Genomic DNA, 24,195 nt, shown 5'->3' with positions numbered 1-24,195 from the left:
GGAATTTGTAGTGAGGCTTGAACTCTGGGCCTGGGCGCCATCCCTTAGTTCTTCAGCTCAAGGCAAACACTCTACCACTTGAGCCACAGAGCCACTTCCAGTTTTCTGTTGGTTTATTGAACATAAGAGTCTCAGGGACTTTCCTGCCCTGGCTGGATTTGTATCACAATCCTCAGATCTCAGCCCCTTGAGTAATTAGGATTACAGGCGTGAGCCACTGGCGCCCGGCTAGAAAGCTATGTAGCTGTCACATTCACTTGGTTGATCATGTTCTCGAACTCTTTGTGTCTCAGTTTTGTCATTTACAAAGTGAGCTAACAGAATGGCTTTGGTTTTATGAGGTTTGAAATGAATGAGAGGATTGACACATTGTGTGTGGTTGTTTATTATTGTCATCCTTTTACAGTCTTAACATAGTACCAATTTTTTTAACGTTTTTCTAGCTCGCGTGTAACAATAAGTAAGACAGCTTTAAAGCATAAAAGGAATAAGAAAGATTCAAGACATTGAACTTTGAAGTTAGGTTAGGTTCCACTCACTTTGGGCCTCGACGAGGAAAAGCCACCGGCAACCACACGGGGGCGCACGCACCCAGGCCAGGCCAGGCGCTCCCGGCGGTGTCCAGAAGGGGACGCTGCAGGGAATGGCAGCAGAGGCGGGACCGGAAGCCGGGCTGGAGGCAGCCGGGCGTCTTCGTTCACTCCCCTCACTTCCGGTACCGGTGCGAGCCGAGCCCCGGTGTCCGCGTCCCGGTCCCTTTCCGTGCCAACGCCGCCGCCGCGATGCCGCTGGAGAACCTGGAGGAGGAGGGTCTGCCCAAGAACCCCGACCTGCGCATCGCGCAGCTGCGCTTCCTGCTCAGCCTGCCGGAGCACCGCGGGGACGCGGCGGTGCGCGAGGAGCTGATGGCGGCCGTCCGTGACAACAGTGAGGCCCGCGGCGCCGCGTCAGCGGCCTGGGCCGGGGCTCGCGCGGGCCCCCGGCCGCGGGGCGCCCTCGGGGCGGGGCTGGGGGTCCCGAGCGCGGCCCGGGCGCGGATCCCGAGCAGCTGTCACCGGCTCGCAGCGGGGCGGGGCCGGGCGAGCGCACCCGGGCCGGGACCCCAGGCTTCCCCGGCTAGGGCCGGCGTGCTGGGCGCCTGGTGGATGCCGTGCGAGGGCTCTGATACAATGTGTGTGTGTGTGTGTGTGTGTGCGCGCGCCCCGAGACCCTGATGCTTGGGGACCCGTGGTGTAGGGGAGGACGACAGTCCCAGCTTGGAGCGCTCACTGCCCTTTTCCTTGGCTTTCAGACATGGCCCCTTACTACGAGGCCTTGTGCAAGTCCCTCGACTGGCAGATGGACACCGACCTACTCACCAAGATGAAGAAGGCAAACGAAGAGGAGCTGAAGCGGCTGGACGAGGAGCTGGAAGACGCCGAGAAGAATCTGGGCGAGAGTGAAATTCGAGACGCCATGATGGCGAAAGCGGAGTACCTCTGTCGGATAGGTGACAAGGTGAGTGGACAGGTGGGAAATCGGGGATGAGCCCCAAGGCAATCCGTCACGTTTACCTGGACGAGGCAGTACAAAGAACAAATAACCGTCGTCTTGCAGTACTCTGTTTTCCTCCTCTACACAACAGCCAAGGGTGTGCGCTTCCCCCCTTCTTTTGGTGATACTGAAAATCTTAAGTGCATGTAAAAAGGTTTTTATCTAGTCACCCATTCACCACTTCCCTCACTTGGCTGAGAAACTAGCACATTTGAAGATTCTGCACCAGGTATCTTTTCCTCTTAAGGAACTAAAACAGTGTTGAGGTGTTGGTTTGGTCTTTATGGACTTCTTACATCCAGAGATAATCTTTGTATAGGGAATGAGTAATGTTCTAAATGAAATTTGTCTTACTTACTCTTCTAAGTCCTACGCTAAGTATATGCTTTTCCTTTGGCATTTTATTAACATTCATAAATCTTGTACATTTTGGTTCATCATATACCTGAGATCCCATTATTGGTGTAGCATGCTTTGTTCAGCTGTCCATAGATCTGTATACTCCTTCAGCCTTAAACTGCTGCTGTGAAAACATGCTTGTGAGTATCTCCTCACGTTTTCCTAAGGTCATCATATTAATTGCTGCAACAAAACTGTTGGGACAGTTACTTTGTGTGGCCACTTCTGTGTATTACTGGACTTGAAGTTTTTTAATTTAATCACTGTGTAACAGTGGTTAAGTGGGCAAGCTCTGAATGTTCTTAAGTGTATGTGTACACCTTTTCAATGTAGTTTGATGGCTGTGAGCCCTGGGATTGCATTGTTTGGATTCTCTCTACCTTGAGTGATTGTGATGTAGGGAGTCTTTGCTGCTTCTGCCGTGAGATGGGGATGACAGCTGCTACTTTGTGCTGGCAAAGGGCTTGAGGCACAGGCAGGGAAGGTGTGCACATGTAAGGCTGCTATTTAAAGCTTACCAAGCCTCCTCCATTTCTAACGTAAGACTTGGTCATTGTAAAAATCTGGAAAATACAGAAAAGTTAAAAATTACTGAAACATTGATGTATTACATGCGAATGAGAAACTAGAAGATTGATTCAGTCCTTAAATTTTAACAAACGTGCTTGAATCAGCATCAAGGGATTGTCATTATGTTCTTGTGCCTCATTTCTTTTATGTTTATTAAGTAATATTCTTTCAAAAAGCCTTCATTATTTCCCCTATTTTCTTTTCTTTTTTTGGGGGGGGGTCTGGTTGTGGGGCCTGAACCCTGAACCTGGGCACTGTCTCTCAGCTCTTTAGCTCAAGGCTAGCGCTCTACCACTTGAACCACAGCACCACTTGTGGCTTTTTTCTTTTTTCTTATGTGGTGCTGAGGAATTGAACCCAGGGCCTCATGCATGCAAGGCAAGCGCTCTACCACTGAGCCACCTTTCCAGCCCCATTTTTTTTTTTCACTTTTTAAATTGACTATTACTAAGTACTTCATGGTTGTATTACCAGATTATAGTCTGTTCTTTATGATGCTCAGTTCCTTGTATTTGTTAGTGGAGGCATTTTCAAGACTGTTCTGACTTGATCTTCTTGGTCAACTGTGTGTTGACCCAAGATTCCCAAGCTTGCCTGTTCCTTTTACTCTCCCCAACTGGACTTGCACATTCTTCATGGAATTCTTTTTTCCTTCAGTGAGGGAGAGTTGTCATACCAAGACCCAAGTGCTCGGGAACACATTTGCTGTCTTTACAGTCCCTCATGTTTATGAAGCATAGCTAGAAACTACTCAGACCGCCAGACACTACCTTGAAAAATACCAAGTATAGCTGGGTGCTTGTGGCTCATGCCTGTAATGGTAGCTACTCAGGAGGCTGAGATCTGAGGATTGTGGTTTGAAAGCTGGCCTAGGCAAGAAAGTCCATGAGACACTTATCTTTGCTTTACCACCAGAAAACCAGAAGTGGAGCTGTGGTTCAAAGTGGTAGACTAGTAGCTGTGAGCAAAAAACCTCAGGGACAGTGCCCAGGTCCTGAGTTCATGCCCCACAACTGAAAAAAAAATATGAAGTGTAAACAAGTGATTTATTCATTTTCTTAGAAAAAAATAGACTTCTTAATTCCATAATGCTTTGAGGTGAAATCCAGTACTTACATACTTGGTTGTATTCTAATAATTCACAGCTAAGACTTCCCTTCTGTGTCTAAAGTGATTGTTAATTATGGTAAAGTTATTTTGTAATTATTAAGGGTAGAAACACTGAACATATTAAAGAGCGTAAGTATGTTCTAGGCATGTCTTATATCTTATATAAGGACATTGCTTATCACCCACTGTCAGTAATGATTAGCTTGTAGCCTTCTTTTGTATCCATTCCTACCCATTTCCCCAGCCTTGTGAAGAAACTGGTTGCTTGGGGGATTTATAAGTTTTTCTCACTTTTTGTGTTGAATTTCTTGGACAGGAGGGAGCTCTGACAGCCTTTCGCAAGACCTATGACAAAACTGTGGCCCTGGGTCACCGGCTGGATATTGTATTCTATCTCCTTAGGATCGGTCTCTTTTATATGGATAATGATCTCATCACACGAAATACTGAAAAGGCAAAAAGGTACTTGCTAGCAGTGGGGCTATGCACATCTAAAGTACATGCTGCTTATGAGAAATTGGTAGAAGGGATTGCCTATTCTGCTTACTACTATTTTTTTGTCAAATAATTGAATTAATTCTTTAAATACTTTAGTTCAAGTTCTTTAAAAGTCATTTACTTTGAAATGTGGAACTGTTTGTTATAATCTCTTTTTATTTAATAGCCTAATTGAAGAAGGAGGAGACTGGGACAGGAGAAACCGTTTAAAAGTGTATCAGGGTCTTTATTGTGTGGCTATTCGAGACTTCAAGCAGGCAGCTGAACTCTTTCTGGATACGGTGTCAACGTTTACATCCTATGAACTCATGGACTACAAAACCTTTGTGACTTACACTGTTTATGTCAGCATGATTGCCTTAGAAAGACCAGATCTCAGGGAGAAGGTAATGACTGGACCTCCTCTAAGTACTCATACTGTAAGAATCATTCCAGGCGTTTCTAAGTTTGCAAAGATCCTAAGTGTATTTCGATTGTTTCAATGCCCAGGTCATTAAAGGAGCAGAGATTCTTGAGGTGTTGCACAGTCTTCCAGCGGTGCGGCAGTATCTGTTTTCTCTCTATGAATGTCGTTACTCCGTTTTCTTCCAGTCCTTAGGTAAGGATAGAATTGTCGGTTTTGATTGTCTTCTGATCCTGCATATATCTAACCAAAACTGGTTTTTACATAGCTTAGGAATACAGATCTTTGATAAGTGTGGCTAGTCTGTGCAATTTTAATTAGAAGAACATCAGCCAAATGTGGTCTTTTTTTCATATCATCCAGGACGTGAGAATGATTGTTTTTATGTGTTGAACAGATGACAGAGCTTTGTGGCTTACCTAAACATTTATCATTTTCCAGCCCGTCCCCCTCCCTCCCTTACAGTTTTAAAGTGTGTAGAGTTACGAGTGGTAGCTCTATGGGGTAGGTTGTGCGGATATTCTGAGTTTCACCTAGAGTTTGATGCATTCTTTAGTTAATAGCTGTGTGTGTGGTTTGGGGGATTTTCAGGGGCTGTGGGGTGAGAGCATCATCTGGGGCAAAGTCTATTTGCAGAGATGTTAGGGACACAAATTTACTTGGCCTCCATTTCTTCCTTGCCATTGGGTTTCCTGCTAATAAGCTGTTAGAATTGGCTTTCAGTTTGATCAAGGGGTCTGCCCAAGTGATCTGCCTAACACTTACTAAGGAACTTCCTAACCGTGTAGAGCATGTTGTATTACACTGCAGATTTCACATCATCTTTTAGTTTTTTTTTTTTAACTTCTAAGGATTACTGAACACAGCACAGTGTTTGTACATTGTTGAGGACTCTATGTAAGGGCTATATTTATTTAATTAGTCATGTAAAGGAAGAGATACTAATGCTACAACAGTGGTATCTATGGCAACTTCAAGGAATCAGCTTCTTCCTCCCCTCCTCATCCTAACCAGCAACCTTTTCTTCTAATACTGTGGCTCAGGTTTTCATTTGTTCTGAATCTGTACATTTCCCAAATACCTGAAATGCAGGAGGTGTGCCAGTGAGCCTTGTTCCGACTGACGGCAGAGGCACTGCTGTTCACACTCACCTGCACTGTACTGTGAGACAGGACTACTGGGTTTTGTGTGATTATTTGCTCTTTTAGATATTCAGAGACTAATGTGCTTTAAAGTACTTCAACCGGAAAAGGACATATAAATCAAAGACAAACTGAGAAAGTGAAAACTATTGATTTTGTTATCTCACCCTGTCCTCGAATCCATACACATATTTACACAAAAATTCTCCCAGGTAACCACATATATTCACTTATATGCAATTAAAAAAACAAAACAAAACATGTTTATAGGCTGGGCAAGGTGTCTTACACCTATGATCCCAGCAACAGAAGGCATAAACTGGGAGGACTGGGTTCATAGCTAACTAGAGCAAATAGCTAGGGAGGCCCCATCTCAACAGATTAGCTGGATGTGGTGGTTTATCTGTAGCCCAGAAACATGTGGGAGATTGTGGTTTGACTTGGCCCCAGGCAAAAATGCCTGGAACTATCTGAAAAACACAGCAAAAGGATAAAAGGGGTATGGCTCAAGTGGTAGAGTGTCTGCCCAGTAAGTGTGAGGCTCAAATCCCAGCAGTGCCAAAAACATTTTTGAAAACCAAGCTTCTATGTAACCTTTCCTTCTTGTTTGTGTATGGGAACAGAGTCATCAAGCAGAAAAGGCTCTTTGTGAGCACCCATTCCAAATGTCCTGACTTGGGTAACTGCTGTTACCAGAGCTCCAGTGTGTCTTTCAGGGGCACTGTCGTCTGGAGATAAGCACATGTAATAACTACACTTAACATGGTTGTGCTTGGTATACTGCTTCCTAAGTGTAATGTAAAGAATACTGTCACGTTGGTGTACAGTCGGCCTTTCACTGAAAGGCTACTCCTGACTCAAAGTGAGTTAGGTTTACATGGCGTCCTGCACTGGAACTGTGAAGGGTGATGTGGGGCTCCTCAGAGCTTCCAGTTTACCCCGGGGAAGGACCTGCTTGTACAGTGTATGCGATGTGCCACTCTAGTAAAAGCAAAAGGCAGCCTTTGGAAATATTCCTGCATGGCTGCCTTTCCACCTCTTATTTTCTTAGGCAAAAGAATATAAGACATTGAGTTTTGCAAAGGTAAATAATTTTGACCACCTTTGCCATCTGGAAATAGTGTTATCAGTTTACACTTACACAATTTACAGCTCTCATGTTGGAGCATTTAAACATGATCTCCTCTCTCAGCGGGGAAACAATTTTAATGGCTTTTTGTATTTTATTATTGGTGAAAATGAGGCCATTGATCCTCATACTCTATACCATGTTCCTTTCTTCAGTTTTGTGCTGTCTTTTCCACAGTAAAATGTTTGTCTTCTCTCTACTTCCTCATCCCTTTTTAATTGGCAGGGTTACTCACTATCCTGTGTCAGTCTTCATAATGTCATTAAATACATTGGAGGGCAATGATCCTCAAATTCAAGATCTCTAGCTGCATACTTGCATTGAGCACTGGGCTCCTGCCTGAATGTCTCCTTAGCATCTCTGCTTGTCTAATGGGCAAATCCACAGAACAGTGCCTAAGTATGTCCTCTTTCCAAACAGCAACACCCCCTCCCCACCTCCCAAATCTCTAAACAAAAACCAACCAACATCCTGCCTCTACTCTCCAGGGATTTTCATTTGTTTAGCCCATAAGTATGTTCTTGATTCTTTTTTGTCACCTCCTCCATCTGTGTAGCTCTGAATTAAGCAGATAGTTCTGTAGTTTTGGGCTCAGCCATACTATCCTGCCTTAGAACCTGTGTATTTTCCTTACTGTCTCCCGCCCTCTGCCTTAGCCGGCTTTTCAGAAAGGCTCTTCCATCATGGTTCCGTCCTCACCCCCCCCCCACCAAGTGGAAGATCTCCATCCTTGTCTTGTCATTTGTGTTTTGTTCATAGAACTTGGCATTCCCTGGAATTAAGTCTTCATTTCTGCCCTTTGAAACTTTGGTTTCTTTGTCTTTAGGTTTAGTATCTGGAGCAATGTTTCATTTCTTACAGTAGAATTCACCAGTCTTTGCCTTAATTGGTTTTGTTACTTTTGAAAATGTTTGCTTTGTAACCAAGTCTGTCTTTGATTTGTCATGGTACCTATTTCTGTTAAAACTGTAAAAAAAAATGCTGTGAACCGAATTTTGCTTGAGGGTACAGAATTCCTCATGGCTAAAATGTTAGTACATGAACTTGGTCACCTGTGGACAGATTGCTTTCGAAGGTCTCTCTTCTGTGGGTGATGTTACAGGGTTGAGATGTTCCCACAGCTGGCCTCTCTACATAGCTGTTGTTCCTTGGATACGGAAGGACAGTGATATTTTCTGCTTCATTGAATCTACCTGTTTCAGTTAGCACCCAATTAGAGTAGCTTTCATTTTTAATCTTTGTGAGAGACTGGTAACTTGTCTTCTTATTTCTCACAGCCGTTGTGGAACAGGAGATGAAAAAAGACTGGCTTTTTGCTCCTCATTACCGATACTATGTAAGAGAAATGAGAATTCATGCATACAGCCAGCTGCTGGAGTCATATAGGTCATTAACCCTAGGCTATATGGCAGAAGCCTTTGGTGTTGGTGTGGAATTCATTGATCAGTAAGTTTAAATTTGTATTTTAATGTTTTAAATGTGTATCTTTCCATTTGTGTTGCTTGACAAATTTGGTCACTACACCATTTACTATTTCTGTTAATTTGTAGACAACACAGTAGCTATGGCGATGACTCTCAGATCTCTGAAGACTATTTTACATTTGGCCCTATTTCCTTCTGGTTTGCTGCTCTAAGTCTGGTTAAATTGGTATCTGTATGTGGGACTTTTTGATACTTAAATCAGAGATTCAGCAAATAGCGATCCATTACGCTTGTTGTTTTAGGTCCCTGTCTTCATACATTTTTGGCTTAGGAGGGAAATGGCAAATAGCAAACATTAAGAATCATTTCAGCCCTCGGTATAACACCTTTATAATAACAGTAAAAATAATCATTTGAGGAAGCTCTAGTGCTGTGGTGATTTTGGACAAGTCCCCACAATTGGAACTGGTCTTAGAACATAAGGCAAGTTTGAGGAGGTCAGGGTGTTCTCTAGATACAGACAAGAAAATGGCAAAGGCTGATGTTACAGGAGCAGGAAATTCCAGTATGACTGCAGCATAGTCAAAGTGGTGGCTGTCTAGGAGTATTAAGATGCAGTTTGGATGATGTGTGGGGCCTCATAGAGCTGGCTATGGAGTTTGGGATTTAAGCAACCTTCCACGAGGCCCTTGGAGAACTCTTGAGTTGAGAGAATACTTTGTGTCTTAGAGCAAGAGGAGAGAGAGCAGTTGGGCTGTTCAGTAGCACACAAGAGATGCTATGATGCTTTACTAGTATATGGCTGACTTTGCTACCAGTTTTCAAGAATGGGTCTTTTGAAAGTGGATGGAGTTTTCACTGGTCTTGAACAGTCTTGATGGCTAAAATGAGGTTCATTCTATTTAAATAAAATTCCCATTTTAGTGTTTTCCTTTTCCCGTTTTGTTAGCATGAAACATGGAAAATTACACATTGCACAGTGAACTTGAGTATTTTGTTGTCTTTATATGTCACATACCTAGCCATTAAAAATTTTTTTTCAAAGCATAGTACCAACACATACTTTACATTATAAAACTTGGTATTAAGTACAACCGGAACCTCTATTGAATCATTCCCCCTCATACTTGTTTTTTAAACGATCCTCAACAAAAAGAAGGCTAGTTCTTACATGTCTGAGCAGTGCATGGTCCATGAGCAGCATGACTGGGCCTGGCTTCTTATCCTAGCTGTCACTAGGTAGTGGTATAGTGTGGTCAGGTTTTCTCCCCTCTTCAGTTTCATGTGCTGTGGTGTTTTTAGACTATTGATGACAAGTGAATTCAGCTGCTACATTTCAGGTGGTATTGTTTTTCCTGCGTGTTCTAAGACCAGCTCTAATTGTTACCTAGAAAGCCTTGTTTTAAATTCTTGTATTACTTGGGAATGTCTAATAGGAATTTTCCATGGATCTCCATCCCAATTCCTTAGCCTCAATTAAAGATACGGTTGGAAAGGGAAGAGGGCTGTTTGGTAAAGGTGAATGCTGCTGTGGCTTTGTTCTATCAGTTTCCCCCCAATGTCTATCCTTATTTTCCTAATTTCTTAAATGTTTTTTTTATTGTAAAAATACTGTAGAGGGGTTACAGTTACATGAGTAAGGTAATGAGTACATTTCCTATTGAGCATTGTTAACACTTTTGTTTTTCCCCTATCATCCCTTCTCTCCCCACCTTCCAACCTCTCCCCCTCCCCCAAGTTGTAAAGTTAGTTTTCAACATAGTGTTCTCATGCACCTCATTGTTTCAATGGGTCAACCTGTATACCTAACTTCTTAAAAGCACTTATCTGTATATCCTGTGGCTCTCAGGGAAAGTCAAGTAGTAATGTATTTGTCTAAAGTTCATCTTGTATTGTACTAAGTGCTCTTCATGAAATTAATGCTGGCTTTCTGTTAGGGAGCTGTCCCGATTCATTGCTGCTGGGAGACTACACTGCAAGATAGATAAAGTGAATGAAATAGTGGAGACAAACAGGTATTGTGACTTGGTGTATTATGTGTTGCACTGTTCTGAATAAGGGACAGTTCACGTTTTTTGTTTTTTGTTTTATATATATACAAGTAGGGCACCTATTGTTAGAGTGGTTGGCAATTTTGTTTTTCTTTATTTACAGACCTGATAGCAAGAACTGGCAGTACCAAGAAACTATCAAGAAAGGAGACCTGCTTCTAAATAGAGTTCAGAAACTTTCCAGAGTAATTAATATGTAAAACCATTTAATAGAGGATTTCCTTCACAGATAATTAATTTGGATTTTTATAGTTTACTTTGTGCCCAGTGCAACTGTAAAAAATAAATACTTCATTATTGTTTCCTTCAATTTATTTTTTTCCTAAAATCTATAAACAATAAGACCACTTAAAATGTTCTATCATAGAATATTTAGGCTTAAATAATGTGTATGGTGAGACTTTAATAGGGATGGTGACCAAAGCCTTTTTTACCTTCAAGTCTCCTGTCTTCAGAAAAAAAAGTTTATCGGTGTTCCCTGCTTAGTAAAACTTATTATGTAAGATATGAAACTACCCTTTTAGGAAGCTTAAATAGAACAAGGAGAGAGACAGAGCTGTTGGGCATGACCTCGATTCTTCAATATGATTTATTTATATTGGATGACAGTAGGAGTAGTTTCTCCTTGTTGCCCAAACAGATGGGGGTAAATGTTATAAAAAGAAAAGACTACGATAGATATAATAAAATAGGCTGGGAACAGGACTTTAGAAAGATGAGTTATCTAGCAGGAAAAAAAAGGCAGCAAGTCACCTGAGTTTCACAGAGAGAGATGACCTGGTGTGTGATACCTCTTAAGACATGTCATTGTGCACCAGGTGACAGGCATACGGGTTGTACAGGCTGCTAAAAGATTAGGATGAGCTCATTTTTTCTTTGTAGATTAATTTGTGCTCATTACAAAGGGAATTCAGTTATAGTGGGATTGCTTTGAAATTACACCCTGTAGACCATATGAAAGGAAGGGTTTGATGCAAAGCCATCATTTTGATAAATACTCTGTGTGAATACATATATATTACAACAATTGTTCTGAATCACAGTTTCTAAATTGCAAATCTCAGGGCATATTGCTAAGCCTCAAAGTATCAGCTTGAAGGTGAAAAGAAGATTAGAATCATCTGCATAAGGCCACAAGGTATTAGCTCCATTGGAGCCAGTCCTAGCTACACATTACTTCACCTCTGAATCTACTCCCTTGTATAAGATGGGCTATAAACCATAAAGCATGGTTTAATCCAGTTATATGAATAAAGACGTTAAAGCTTTACATCACTTTAAGTGATGTAAAACATTTTTGTATAGCATCACACTCAACTTATACCTGAACAACATGGTTATTAAGTAGATGCCTACAATTTGACCCACGAGTACAGATTGCAATATGCTTAAGATTGATTCGGTGGCCAAACCCATTGTCTTTAGTAACCTAATCAAACAGTCCATCATGTTAAACATCATTAACAAAATTTGATAATTTCACATTATTTTGAATTAGTCCTTGGCACTGTTAACTTTTTTTTTTGTAAAGAGAATCTGCCCCTACAGTTAGAGTATAAAAAATGAGCAGACTGGGCTAGGAAGATGGCTCAGTAGTAGAGTGCTTGCCTTTCATGCATGAGGCCCTGGGTTCGATTCCTCAGTACCACATAAGCAGAAAAAGCCAGAAGTGGTGCTCTGGCTCAAGTGGTAGAGTGCTAGCCCTGAGCTGAATTGCTGGGGAACAGTGCCCAGGCTCAGAATTCAGGTCCCACGACCGACCAAAAAAAAATTTAGAAAAAAGCAGATTGTATAATCTCCTGCTTTGTGAGCACTACATAAACCTGAGTTTTGACTAACTTCATACTGATATAATGATTAGGAATTGGGTTCTAGGAAAAACGAAGAAAAGTTCGTAATTTATTACCCACTAGTTTTAATTTTCCAACCCACAGACTGATTTGTTTCTAAAGACATGCAAAGCACATTAAGAACTTGTACTCTGCTCCTACCATTGTAGTCCCTAAGTATATGCTCAAGTGCCTATCAAGCAGAAGCCTTTGAGTTCAACCCCAGAGCTGCCAAGACAGCAACAAGAAAGCAATCTCTTTAATGGTAGTTTCTCTTATACAGACTGAGTTAAGGAATACACGGAGCCTTGAAGTAACTACTTATCAGCTTTTCATCCTGTCCTTGGGGGACTGCTTCTCTGGGTCAGGACTGCCAGTAGAAGGTATCCTGACAACTTTAAATCCTGCCTTTTGGAGGTAAACTTGCCCAAAGTTTAACCAGTATCTTATCAATGCTGCTAAACTAAATTTGACTATTATTTTTATTTGGTGCTGGTTCTGGGGCTTAAACTTGGTCTGGCCACTGTCCCTGAGCTTTTATTTTTTTTTTAGAGCCACAGCTCTACTTCTGGCTTTTTGGTAGTTAATTGGACAAAAGCTTCACTGACTTTCCTGCCAGGCTGACTTCAGATCTCAGATCTCAGCCTCCTGAGTAGCTAGGACTACAGGGGTAAGCCACCAGCACTTGATTTGAGGATTCACTCAGCTTTCCTTGAATCTCTCTGGCTAATCATTCACAAATACATACCTCAGAAACTTGGGTCAAGATGAAGCCTGCTGTTTGCTAGTCCCCTGCCACTGTTTCCTCTCTCATCAAATGCCTTCTCTGTGAACCTGCTTACCACTCAGCCCAGTCATGGTGCCCCGGATCCTGAGTAGCTGGCTCAGACTTCTTCCTAACCCTAAGTACTTTGAAAGAGAGAAATTCTACCCAGTGTCACAGATCCTAAGCCTTCACTGTAATGCTCTTTCCTGCATGCCACTTGAATCCACTGCCATGGTTTCATCTAGGCATCACTAGCATCTGAACCAATCTACTTTTGGAAGAAAAACTAGAAATTGCACATGAATCCTTGTACCCTATTCTCTCCACTGGTCTCTTCCCAAATAGGAATACTCCCTTGACACTTGACCCTGCCTTCTAAGTTCCTTTACAATTTAACTGGTGCCTTGAGAATGCCTGTCTTAGTAGCTTTCCACTTTTTTTCCTTCAATACCAAGCCAGACCATATTAGTCACACTAAGTTCTAACTTTCTCACCCAACCCGCACTATATCCTACTGTGCTGGAGAACAAAACCCTACCTAATTACAATAGTGTATTCTCCAATTCCCACTACAGACCCCCAGTACATCACTCCAGTGTTGCTTCTTCATCAGTTGGCTCCCTGGTAGGACTCCATCTTATGCTGGTCTCCCCTCCATGGGCCATAGATGATAGGCTTTTGAATTTTGTGAAGTCCTAGAAATTATTAAATGTAATGTTTGTGTCTGTTAGATCAGGATAATTTCTTTCATGCAGTCTTCAAGTACATGACCAAAACCAAAACCAATACTGCTTCGACAGTTTGAAATTCAGTCTTATGCTGCAACCTGCTACTTCGGAGACCTGAGGTGAGATGCTGTCTTAAAAGGTCCTCCGTATACTAAAATATCTGCTTTCTAAAACCTTAGTGAAAGAGCACGCATACATAAAGTGCTTGGTAGTATAGTAGCTGGTGTACTAAGGACTGCAAATACAGTTTATAGTTTACATATTTACACAATGTAAGCATTTACATATTTATGAAATAGTTTAAATATAAATGTGATCGTTTACATATTTACATAATAAATCTAAGAGCTACCTATTTTTCCCAGATAAGCTCATCCAGCTGTGACTTCATTTGCCATTCCAAAGTGAAAGAACATTTCCATTTTACATCTCACAATTGCTAGTTATGCTCCATCTACTCTGTAGGCAACAGGGTACAAATCTCAATTTCACCTTCATTTTTTTTTGGTTGGTCTGGGGCTGGGCACTGTCCCTCAGCTCTTCAGCTCAAGGCTAGTGCTCGACCACTTGAGCCACAGCACCATTTCTGGCTTTTTCCTGCTTATGTGGGCCTCATGCATGCAAGGCAAGCATTTTACTACTAAGCCACCTTCCCAACCCCTCACCTTGAATTTTTTGTTGTATCTTTTTCCTTCTTTGTTGCCCTATCACATAATTCATTTTAACTCATCAATTGTTTTGGCAAAGGAGAGGTGAACTATTGTACTTTTCTCTTTAATGTCTAACAGACTTGAGTTTTCTAGAGGCTAAAGATGTATTTCAGTAGTAAAGTGCTTACTTTCCTGGGTTCCATCCCTAGTACTGAAAAAAAAAAAAAGTTGTAGAGTCAGTCCTCCTATTCCCCATGAATATAGCCTTGGCTTGTAAACTCAGTAGTTCGCACCTGGATTATAAAGACAGTTTTGTAAATAATTTTGTCCCAAAGTTCTCACCTCTCCATTGTCTTCCATAATTGTTGGAGGGCACTAAGTGATGGAGAATTTTAGGGAAAGTATTAAATTGGAAGTGCTTAATTTCCTATGTCCCCAAGGAATTCTTTGGTTGATATTCTCACTCTCTTCACCTCTTAAAAGAAAGTCCACTAGCGCCAGTTTTGGCCCATAAGCTTAAGGTACAGAAATGAGAGGATTATAAAATGAAAGATCAGGACAAACAGAAGACAGAAGAGAAAGTGGTTAAGAACACAGGATAAGCCTTGATTTAAGGGACAGCTTTTTGGTTAAGGCTTGATGGGGTGTGGTAATGGCACTGAAACAAGTGAATATGCAAGAGTCAGGAAGATAAAATTTCAGTGCCTTTGACTTTTTATGGTCTCCAGTAGAGAGACCATAGCTACACAGTGCTGGGACTGGACTATCCAGTTTCTCTGGGCTCTGAGAATAGCATGTGGGTTTCTATGAGCCTGAACTCACATATTTCTAAGGATGCAGGCCCCATGACAATCCATCAGACCATCACCTATCAGTCCCTCCTGTGCAGCAATTTCATACAGATTTCTTACATTTCTCCCTACCTTCACCCTGTTTGCCCCTCTGCCCAGAAGGTCTTACCCTGCCTTTCTGCCAGTGAAATCCCAATGAAGGTCCAACAATGCCAAATCTCTTTCCTTGACTTGAGATGGTCTTGCTATCCAGGGCCAGGTAGTTTCTAAAGGAATAAAGTAAAAAAGGGAAAAATACTAAGTGGTTGTTGGTCCTTTTCCTGGAAGGCCTGAGGACACTTACAGTGGCAGGATTTGTCCATAAGGGGCTTCTTATGATTGCACTGAGTCACTGGGAATGGGAAGCCCATGAGGCAGTGGGTGCTGCTGCTAGCCTAGCTCCTTGATATAAGTAGTGGACCTTTCTTCTTCAGTACATGAAAGTTTATCCTCTTATTAGAAGGATTTATTTGCAAATGGACAGTGCGCTCACACTAAAATGCATTCATATACCCGGTAAAGGAGATATGTAAAAGGAAGAAATCAGATCAGTTTAGATAAAGTTAATCACAACTGGTGGGTGATAGGAACAGACAAATCCAAGAGACTCCTATCTCCAATTAACCAGCAAAAAGCTGGAACTGAAGGTGTGGCTCATGTGGTAGAAAAGCCAAGGAAGAGTTTGAGGCACTGAGTTCAAGCATCCAGTACCAGCCCCAATTGTTCCATGAAACTTGAATAGAGGCAACATTACAAAGAATGTGTTTTTAGCTATCAATACCCCATTGTTCTTGCAAACCTGCAGGGTCACAATACTGAAGTGTCCACTGTTTATACAGGCAACCGACTTATCCAAGCCATAGCTCTGTGCACAAGAATGGAAACATCCTAAGGCCTCAGAGGTATCTGGCTTGTACTAGAGGAAGGCTGATGTACACGTGCTTGCCAAGAGTGTCTGATGTAAAGAATGCAGCCAAACTGAAGGGGTTTAGTAGAATGAGGCAGAAACATGTGCAATAGTTCATGCAGCCAACCTTATTTATTGAGAAGTCCTAATTTTATTGCCTGTTTAGTAACATATTTGTTCCACAAACTAATTTCTCATAAAGCAGAACACAACTTTTTTCTTATAAATAGTATAAATTATTTTATTTACAGAAACTTGTTACAAAACAAATAGACTATATATTTCTTCTCTTTTAAATATCCAAAGTAATTTTCTATCCCTTGACATTTGTTCATGTTCTATACAGCAGCCAACACAAAGTCCAGCTGAGATGCTCTTGATTATGGGTACACATTGTCCAACTATTCACACATTATAACACAGGAGATTGCTTTTATAACCAAGTTCAAAAAAACCGCTTTCAAGGCCCTACATTCACACTGACAGTATGTAGTGCTCATTTAAAATCATCTGGAAATGTAAAATTTTTGCACAAAGTGTAAAAATAATTATTTTCTTTTAAACCATGAAACTTTGAGCAATCATTTTTCAAAGCCCAACTTTCCCCCAACCCAGGACAGAATGAGAGACATGAAGAAACTCCTTGGCAACAGAACTCTTGCAGGAAGGCAGCTGCCATTTTAAGTTAGGTTTCTCAAATTACACATTTTTTTTCAATGTTCTCAGAGGTACTTCTTTGTATTATATTTTTGTAATACAAAATATTTTAAATATTCTACTTTAAACTCTCTTATTTCATGAGTGAGTGACAAAACGGACATGGCATGTACATTGCTGGCTGACAGATTTTAACTCTTGGTGCCACTGGCAAATCTATCACCAGTGAAATTACTGTGAACCCAAAGGTCTTAAATGTAAAATACCTTATAAAATTTACCAGCATTGGTTGTTTTCAACTCCTCCCCTAAGATTTTACAAAACAATAAGTAGGTGGAAAAAGCAAACTCCAAAAGTTCAACTGAACATTCAAGTCTTTTTTAAAGAGAATCTGTCTAAGCTTTAAAGTTAGGTTCAGGCACTTTCAGTTTTTCCATTAGTTTTAAACCACATCACATACATAACAAAAGTGTGCTCAGAGTGTACACACACACAGGCACGCACCCACACATACACACACACACTTGCACATAAAACACTAATGAGAGAAAAGCAGTGTGTCACTTAGTCACATGTGGTCTACTGGGAAATCAGGCAACCGAGGAGAAGCAATGCCCACTTCGTCTGTGTGAATTCACTCTTGAGACACTAAAAGGAACAAAGACTTTCACAGAACAGAGGCAATCCTTCCACTGTAAAGGAAGCAGGTTCTACAACTATTGGCTTGGCAGTGAACCACTTCAAATTATAAAAAGGTATTTACTTTTATTAATTAATAAATAAATACTAGATGATCTCAATTGTACCAAAACAGGATATCAGAAAAAAAGACCTGTGCAAAAATACATATTTAAATATGTACAATTCATTTTTAACAAAATATGTCTTCTGAAATAGGGCTACTTCCATATTTATAATAGAACAAGAAATCCCAAAATAAAGGTACAAAAGTAGGTTTCGTATAATTCTTTGTTCATCATTGCAGCACTTTTTTTTGTACGTTAAGAAAACTGCAGAAGTTGTCATGAAATTCTACTGGAAGGAATATAAAAATCATCTTGGTTTTAAATTGATACCAAAGTCTGTCTAAGAAACAACCCAACCACTGCAAATTTGGTTTTTGCAAGTTAATTCAATTCAAAAAAATACTTTTAACTCCTGTGTTTTAAATGGTCTTAATTGTTCATCATAATAAAAAGTAGTTGTTGGAGAAAATAAAACATTTGAACAGTCTAAAGTTTAATAGCACTGTTTGGAATAGGTCTGTTTGTGGCAGGCAAAATCCAAAATGGCTAATCTCCTAATCCCAACGCTCTATGTATTACCAGGAGACATAATGAAATTCAATTAAAACTTCAGTCTAAAAAAAAAAAATCAATGAACACTCACTAATCTAAATATCTACATTAATCTGAATCAACTTGCTATTGTGGATCCTATTCACATCTTTCAGAAAACTTGATCTGTCTATTCATTCCATCACTAAAAGCAACTTAATTTATAACCATCAAAGTCCCCTTGGCTCTGAAAATAAATTCTACCCATACCCCATTGCACTTGTACCAAGGAATCAACTAGATACATCCTGATTCCCTCTTATCTCTTCTCCCCCACAAGTGGGATGGAACACCCAGACTGATTTCCTTTACCTATACCTAACTGGCCCATCCACACTCTCTCCTTACTAGCTCTCCTATAGTATCATTTAAAAACACATTTACTGATTGATTGCATAAAATTGAACAAGATATTGTTCTCCCCTTCCTTAAAAAATCAGTATTTTACATCAATTTATAGTTAAAGTATCTGCATAAAGTCTTTGTTTTATTACATAATAAGAATAATTCTGTAGCAATTCACATTTATTAGGCTGGTAACCAAATATTTATTCATTCTACAGGTTTTGACTTGAAATTCCCTGAAACTGAAGTTTGTAACCAAGAACTGTGGGGATAAAAGGACACACTGACTGGCTCTGAGTAGGCCCTACCCAATGCACTGATCAGAATGGTGGGATTTACCCTGCCTTGGGCTAGGCTACTCTGTGTGAACACTCTCCTAATCCAGAGGCCTGATCCTTGGTTCAGGAGCAGGAGTGGTGGGATGGTCCATTAAGAGGCCCCAGATCATTCCCCAAATTCAATCATACCTTCTCAAACAATGCTGTTTTAACTTATTACATTTTCATTTGGGGTGAAGCACTGCAATCACTATCTTAGAGGCTCTAAAACTCTCTTAAACACAAGAGGGAGTGTGTCAGGAAACACTCTGTAAGCCTCACACAAAGCCTCCACACAAACGTGTACCTACACTCCAGCTTCTCCCATTAAGGTCTGCTTCCCACTCCACCTGCATCTAAATGCACATCTGCAGTAGCCAGAAGGGAAGTGGGGACACACATACTGCCCAGACCACAGGAAGCAGATACTTACACTAAGTCCTGGGACAGTATCCAGAGAGGAAAATAGGGGTAATACCTTAGAAATATTTAAGTATCCTAGTAGTTTTATTTTAAAAAGACAAATCTTAAAAAATAAAATTGGGCAGGACAATCAACCCAATCTGACATACTGTTTTACATGAAAATAAATGGTAAGACAATTCCACTTCTTCGGAAATCTTGGAAAAATTTTCCCCCCTTCATTGTGATTTTAACCCCCACCCCCATCCACCTGCCTCATTTTGGCTTTCCATCATCAAAAGTAGTTTAAATTATTTTTGCTTTTTTCTTTTACATGGGATTGGTTTTGTACCATGAAAAGTAAGCCTTTAATATGGCTGATACCTGCTAACCCAGCATCAATGGCTTCAAACCAGTAAGTTGGAAGCTTTTGATAGTGTCTTATCTCAAATTATTTGCAAAAGGCTGGCCTATCTTGTCATGTGGCCTTGAGTCAATACCCACACTCTACTTCTGGAACACTGCTATAAAAGCTTTTAGAAAGCTGCTTAGGATGCAGCTCCCTTTCCTCTGGAAGGTCTCCAGTTAAGGTGCTGGAGAATGACCTACAGAAGACAGTGTGAAAAAAGGAAATGGGGGAGAGAGGGAGGAGGAAGGGAGAGAGAATGAGAAAAGAAACTGTCAAGGAGATGGAGGAGAGAGAAAAGTTGACATTAACGCTCCTGTCAAACAATCTTTTGCCTGGCCAGTCTACTTAAGAGTAGCTCCATGATATAACAAGTTAAAAAAAATAAACAAGAACAAAAACTTCTCACAGATTGGTAGCAAGCAGTCCAGACCACTTTAACACTGATAAAAGCAATCTGGTGGCTGAACTTGATCCAGTGTCCTTTATGATGAGTACTCACTGCTACAGACATAGCTTCGGGGAAATCCTCAAAACAACAGCCCAGCGATTACCCTGGAGGCCCAAGGAGGTTGTGAAAAGAGACTCAAAGGCATCGTGGAGTCCAGAGTGCTGAGTGGAGGTGTAACTTGTCCTCAAAAGTGTCCGGATTATTTCTCCCCGTGCTGTTTTCAGCTGTCAGGGACGTGCCTTTGGCTTTCAAAAGAGAGGGATAGGGAAACAATGAAGAGGTAAGTAAGCAGCTGTATACAGGATATTCTGAAGAATATCCCTATGACCACACACAATAAGGATCCACTGATGGGATCAGGCTGGAGACAATCAACTACAGAACTGGCTTTAGTTTTCAAAAACCTTCACTTGCCTGGAGTACAATCAATCTAAAGATTTGCTTTCACAACCTGGCAAGCATGCAGGCATGTGTTTCTAGCTTAGAGAAAAAGCTCTCAATGTTTGCTTTTTCATTTGATTTTCTGCTTTTGTGTCCTTGAAGGAACTCCAGGTGGTTAACTGAAAACAAGGTTAGCTGGACTAGCATACACAGGTGTGCCAGTTCACACCCAAGGTGGTGTGTCCATGGCAGAGAGAGGGAACTCGAGCTTCACAGGCTATATTATATATTAAGTCCTTGAGGCCATGACAGACTCTTAGAGGTGTCTAACCCGCCCCATCTTTTGGACTTCCCAGTATACACCAACCTTCATTTCGTTGTGGGAAAATTTTAACCAGCACTATTTTGAAACTTATTCCACAAGAACAGGCAAGTGAAGTCTTACTTTTCTAGGACCAGCATACTTAAAGCATTTTGGGGTCAAGGGGTATCCCTCTCACCACTAACTGAACACAGAAATAAGAATGGACAATACTTTTTGGGGCCCACTCGTCTGATTTCTAACCATACACCTCATAAAGACTGGTGCAGTAGACTAAAAACTATTTTGAACAGAGGAAATCATTCTCAAAACACAAACAGATTGAGACTGATTCCAAGGAAAAGTATTCAAAGTTAAGACTGCTTAGGCCTTATCTGTTGACATAGACCTCTCAGAGAGTAAAAATCATAGGTGGCAAACTAGCATGTCATAAGCCCACATATGTGGACTAGATAAAATTATTTTTGTAGTGGTCAAATGTCACATACAAGTCTAGATCTGCAGTTTCTGGGGCAGCTGCTCCAAGTAGGTGGTATACTCCCCACCCACCACCAGAATTCCAGGCACTGTTACTTGTTCCCTCATCTGTCCTTTTTGTTAGTTGTGGGCAATAAGATCTACAGACCTTGTGCACATGCGAGGTGATTAGTACAGCACTTCCTGCAGGGCCCAGGGCTCAGCAAGACACTATATTCAGAGAAGTTTTTAAGGGGTGGGTATAGAACTTCTTGCTGTTACCTTACCAATGCTTACCATAAACAGTAATGGGTAACTACAAGCAAGAATTAAAAGCAAAATTTTGTTTTCTGAACCCCTCCCCACCATGCAAAAAAAAAGCCAAACAACATGTTAGTTGCCCAAAATTCAAGCAGCTGCTTAAATTCAGATACTACTTTCATATCTTTGGCATTGTAAACTCATACAAATACTGGGAGGAAATTATATTACATTAGGAAACACCATGGTAATTTATGAAAAAAATTACCTAGCCTAGCATTTCAGTTTCTCAGGTGGGGAAGTGGGAAAAAACATTTAAAAAGAGCCTCACATTTTAAGTCAGGGCTCTGGGGTGCTGCTGCTGAAATTCCTGTTCGTAAGCAAGGTGAGGAGATATCCTGATGAATGAAATAACAAGACGAGAGATGAGCTGAAGTTAGAGCAAAGGGAGCTGGAAGAAACACAGCTACTGGAGAGGCGGTCAGGAGAAACCAGCAACAGCAGGAGGTGGGAGGAAGACAAAGGTATGGCAAAAGAAAGTCATGGTTAACTGTGAATCCCACACCACTTAGCCACCTACTACTAATGAACCCACAATCCGATTTCCCTTTAACTCTTTGAACTTGAATTGAGATTTTTGTTCCTCAGCTCTACCCATCCCAAGTTGTTTTCCATCCTTCCTCAGAGAGAAAATAGAAGGTAAAATCAAATCAGAATATCTGGAATTGCTCAAGATAAAAAATATTACAAGCCTTTCTCCTCAAGTTTTAAATCATCCCTTTCCAGATGAGTTTTGTTCCAGCCCAGTTTTCTGCAGAGGAACCCTCTGGAGAAGGTTATGTCACCTGCTTCCTTCCCTAACAGTACTGAGACACTAGCTGGCTGCATCTGCAAAGACACTCACTCCCTTCCACTGCTGTCCCCCAGGAGGCCTTTCTCAGCCCTACATGCTAATTGAAGACTGGCTTCCTCTACTCAGGAACATCACTGAAAGACATCGGAATCCTGTAGAGAGGAGCCTATTTTACCCTCACACATTCCTTAAAAAAACAAACACACAAACAAAAAAAACTGGAAGCTGGGCAAATCGACCACACAAATTTCTGAGCTGGTAAAAAGATACCAAGGGAGAGGCAACAGGCACTGTGGGGGGGATTCAGAGTCCCAGTCCTACCTGATGAAGGAGGGAACTGTTCGTCAGTCCTTGTGCTCCGGGGATGGTGCCTGTGTGTTTCATGTGGACGTTGTTCGTGGCTGGCAATTTGGCAACCTTTGTGGGTTTGCTGCTGCTGTTGTTGATGCTGCTGGAGCCAGGAGAGCACTTTCTTTTCTTTCCTATAAGTTTCTCTAAAGGAGTGTGTGAGTGTGAAAAATTGCCATGGGAGTTGATAGGCAGTTCGTTAGACTGGTGAATGAATGGGCCAAGAGAAAGAGTGGAGTCACTGCTGTTCACCACCACACTCATCCTCTTGATAGACTCTGCGGGGCTCCCACCTGGGGGGCCCCTCCCTGACGGTTCATGCCGGAGGCTCACAGAGTGCGTTTTATTTGTCACACAGTTGAGGCCAATGCTATGGGAAGATGCCACCATTGATGGGTAGGGAGGCCCGGTATGAGTCACACAGTTTTTCCTAAAAGACTCCATGGAATGAGAAGAAGAGGAAGAGGAGGAAGAGGAGGAAGAGTGAACTGATAGTGGGGAACTGGTTTTGCGTTTCTTTCCTGAGCCGCCACTGGTACTGCTGCTGGCGTTGTGACAGTTAGTGCTGTTACCAGAAGACTCCTTGGGCCTTAAAGACTTGCTGGACTTCAATTTCTGAGGTTTCCTGGCCATAGGGGAGGAGGGGACTGAGGAGAGGCCAGAGGGTGTGGAGGGGGAAGAGGATGAAGAGGACATTTGTTTGGATTGCATACTGCACACAGGATCCATTGCCCCAGAAATGGCAGGCTGTGCATTTAGTGTGGTTCCATGAGCTGGTACCAATTTGCTATTTGGAGAGATGCAGGTGGATGAGAGCAGAACTGGGGATGTAGAGACGGAGGCTGCTGAAAGACTGCTGATCCCACCTTGTGATGTCGGCACAGAGTTTGTCCGGTGAGGAATGCGTGCACAGATGGGTGACGTAGTACTGGGCACTGGGGGGATTTTCCTGGAAAAAGGAGAGGATAGTGAGTGCTATTCACCGTAGCTGTTCATGATATTTGTAGAGGAATGCACCCTGATAACCACGCTCCCTTCAGAGTGATCACTTTGAAATCCTAAGTCAGTCCTGCTTTCTTCCTTCTGATTCTTTACTCTTTTTTCCTGTGAAACTGAAGCATGTGTGCCTTACCCTTACAACTATCACAACTTTGCATCTCCACTTCCATCCCCAGCTATGGATCTTCCTTGAATTCCAAGAACGTGCCATGATGTAACACCCTATATAATCTCTGCTCTCACCACTCTTAGGCCCAGCTTCTGCTCCGCTTCAGCTCAGCACCACTTCCTTAGGAAATCTGTTCTGCCCATCGGGACAGAGCAGCTCTTCAGACTCAGAGTGCGCCATACCTTGATTTCGTAAGGCTTGAGGTGGTTTTACTGTGTGAGTACAACTCTTTGGCTCCTTTGGACATGTTTGCAATTCACAACTTATCTACCATTAGAGTCCCAGTACCTAGAATTCTGGACGCACTTGAGAAACTTTGAGGAAACTCAAGAATGAATAAGCTACTAGTAACTGGAAGGTTGTAATTATCAGCCTTAACATGCAGTAATTCTCATAATGATTGGTAATGTACTTATTGGGAAGTTAGAGTTCCATTCACACAATCAAACCAGGGATCCTCCTCTATTGTAGCTCAATTTAATGGTGACACCACCAATTTTTCCAATAAAATGTAAATGGAAT

The 24,195-nt window shown here is 41.6% G+C and overlaps 2 protein-coding genes across 11 annotated transcripts in view; one reads left to right on the top strand and one right to left on the bottom strand.

Annotated features, from left to right (window-relative positions):
* Positions 1–703: 703 nt before the first annotated feature.
* Positions 704–10,573, top strand: Psmd6 (proteasome 26S subunit, non-ATPase 6). The gene is made up of 8 exons (XM_070018884.1): positions 704–927; positions 1,292–1,497; positions 3,929–4,074; positions 4,277–4,496; positions 4,600–4,708; positions 8,062–8,230; positions 10,146–10,223; positions 10,363–10,573. The coding sequence occupies exons 1-8, from the start codon at positions 783–785 to the stop codon at positions 10,457–10,459; spliced, it is 1,170 nt and encodes a 389-aa protein (XP_069874985.1). The 5' UTR covers positions 704–782; the 3' UTR covers positions 10,460–10,573.
* Atxn7 (ataxin 7) overlaps positions 2,460–24,195 on the bottom strand; it is a 148,828-nt gene continuing 127,092 nt past the window's right edge. For 6 of the 10 annotated variants that reach the window (XM_070018876.1, XM_070018875.1, XM_070018880.1 and 3 more), the window contains 3 exons: positions 22,479–23,454; positions 21,636–21,702; positions 16,095–20,129 (listed from right to left, as the gene is read on the bottom strand). In XM_070018876.1, coding sequence (XP_069874977.1) covers positions 20,020–20,129; positions 21,636–21,702; positions 22,479–23,454 — 1,153 coding nt within the window. In that variant the 3' untranslated portion in view covers positions 16,095–20,019. Of the gene's footprint in view, positions 2,496–12,450; positions 13,550–15,192; positions 15,290–16,094; positions 20,130–21,635; positions 21,703–22,478; positions 23,455–24,195 lie in introns of those variants that run through there. The other 4 variants (XR_011371161.1, XR_011371160.1, XM_070018882.1 and 1 more) reach the window with 4 other exon arrangements.

This window comes from Dipodomys merriami, unplaced genomic scaffold, assembly GCF_024711535.1.
Source record: "Dipodomys merriami isolate MVZ:Mamm:240054 unplaced genomic scaffold, mDipMer1.0.p SCAF_13, whole genome shotgun sequence".
NCBI classification, from domain to species: Eukaryota; Metazoa; Chordata; class Mammalia; order Rodentia; family Heteromyidae; genus Dipodomys; species Dipodomys merriami.
This window is presented reverse-complemented; position numbering and strand designations above follow the sequence as displayed.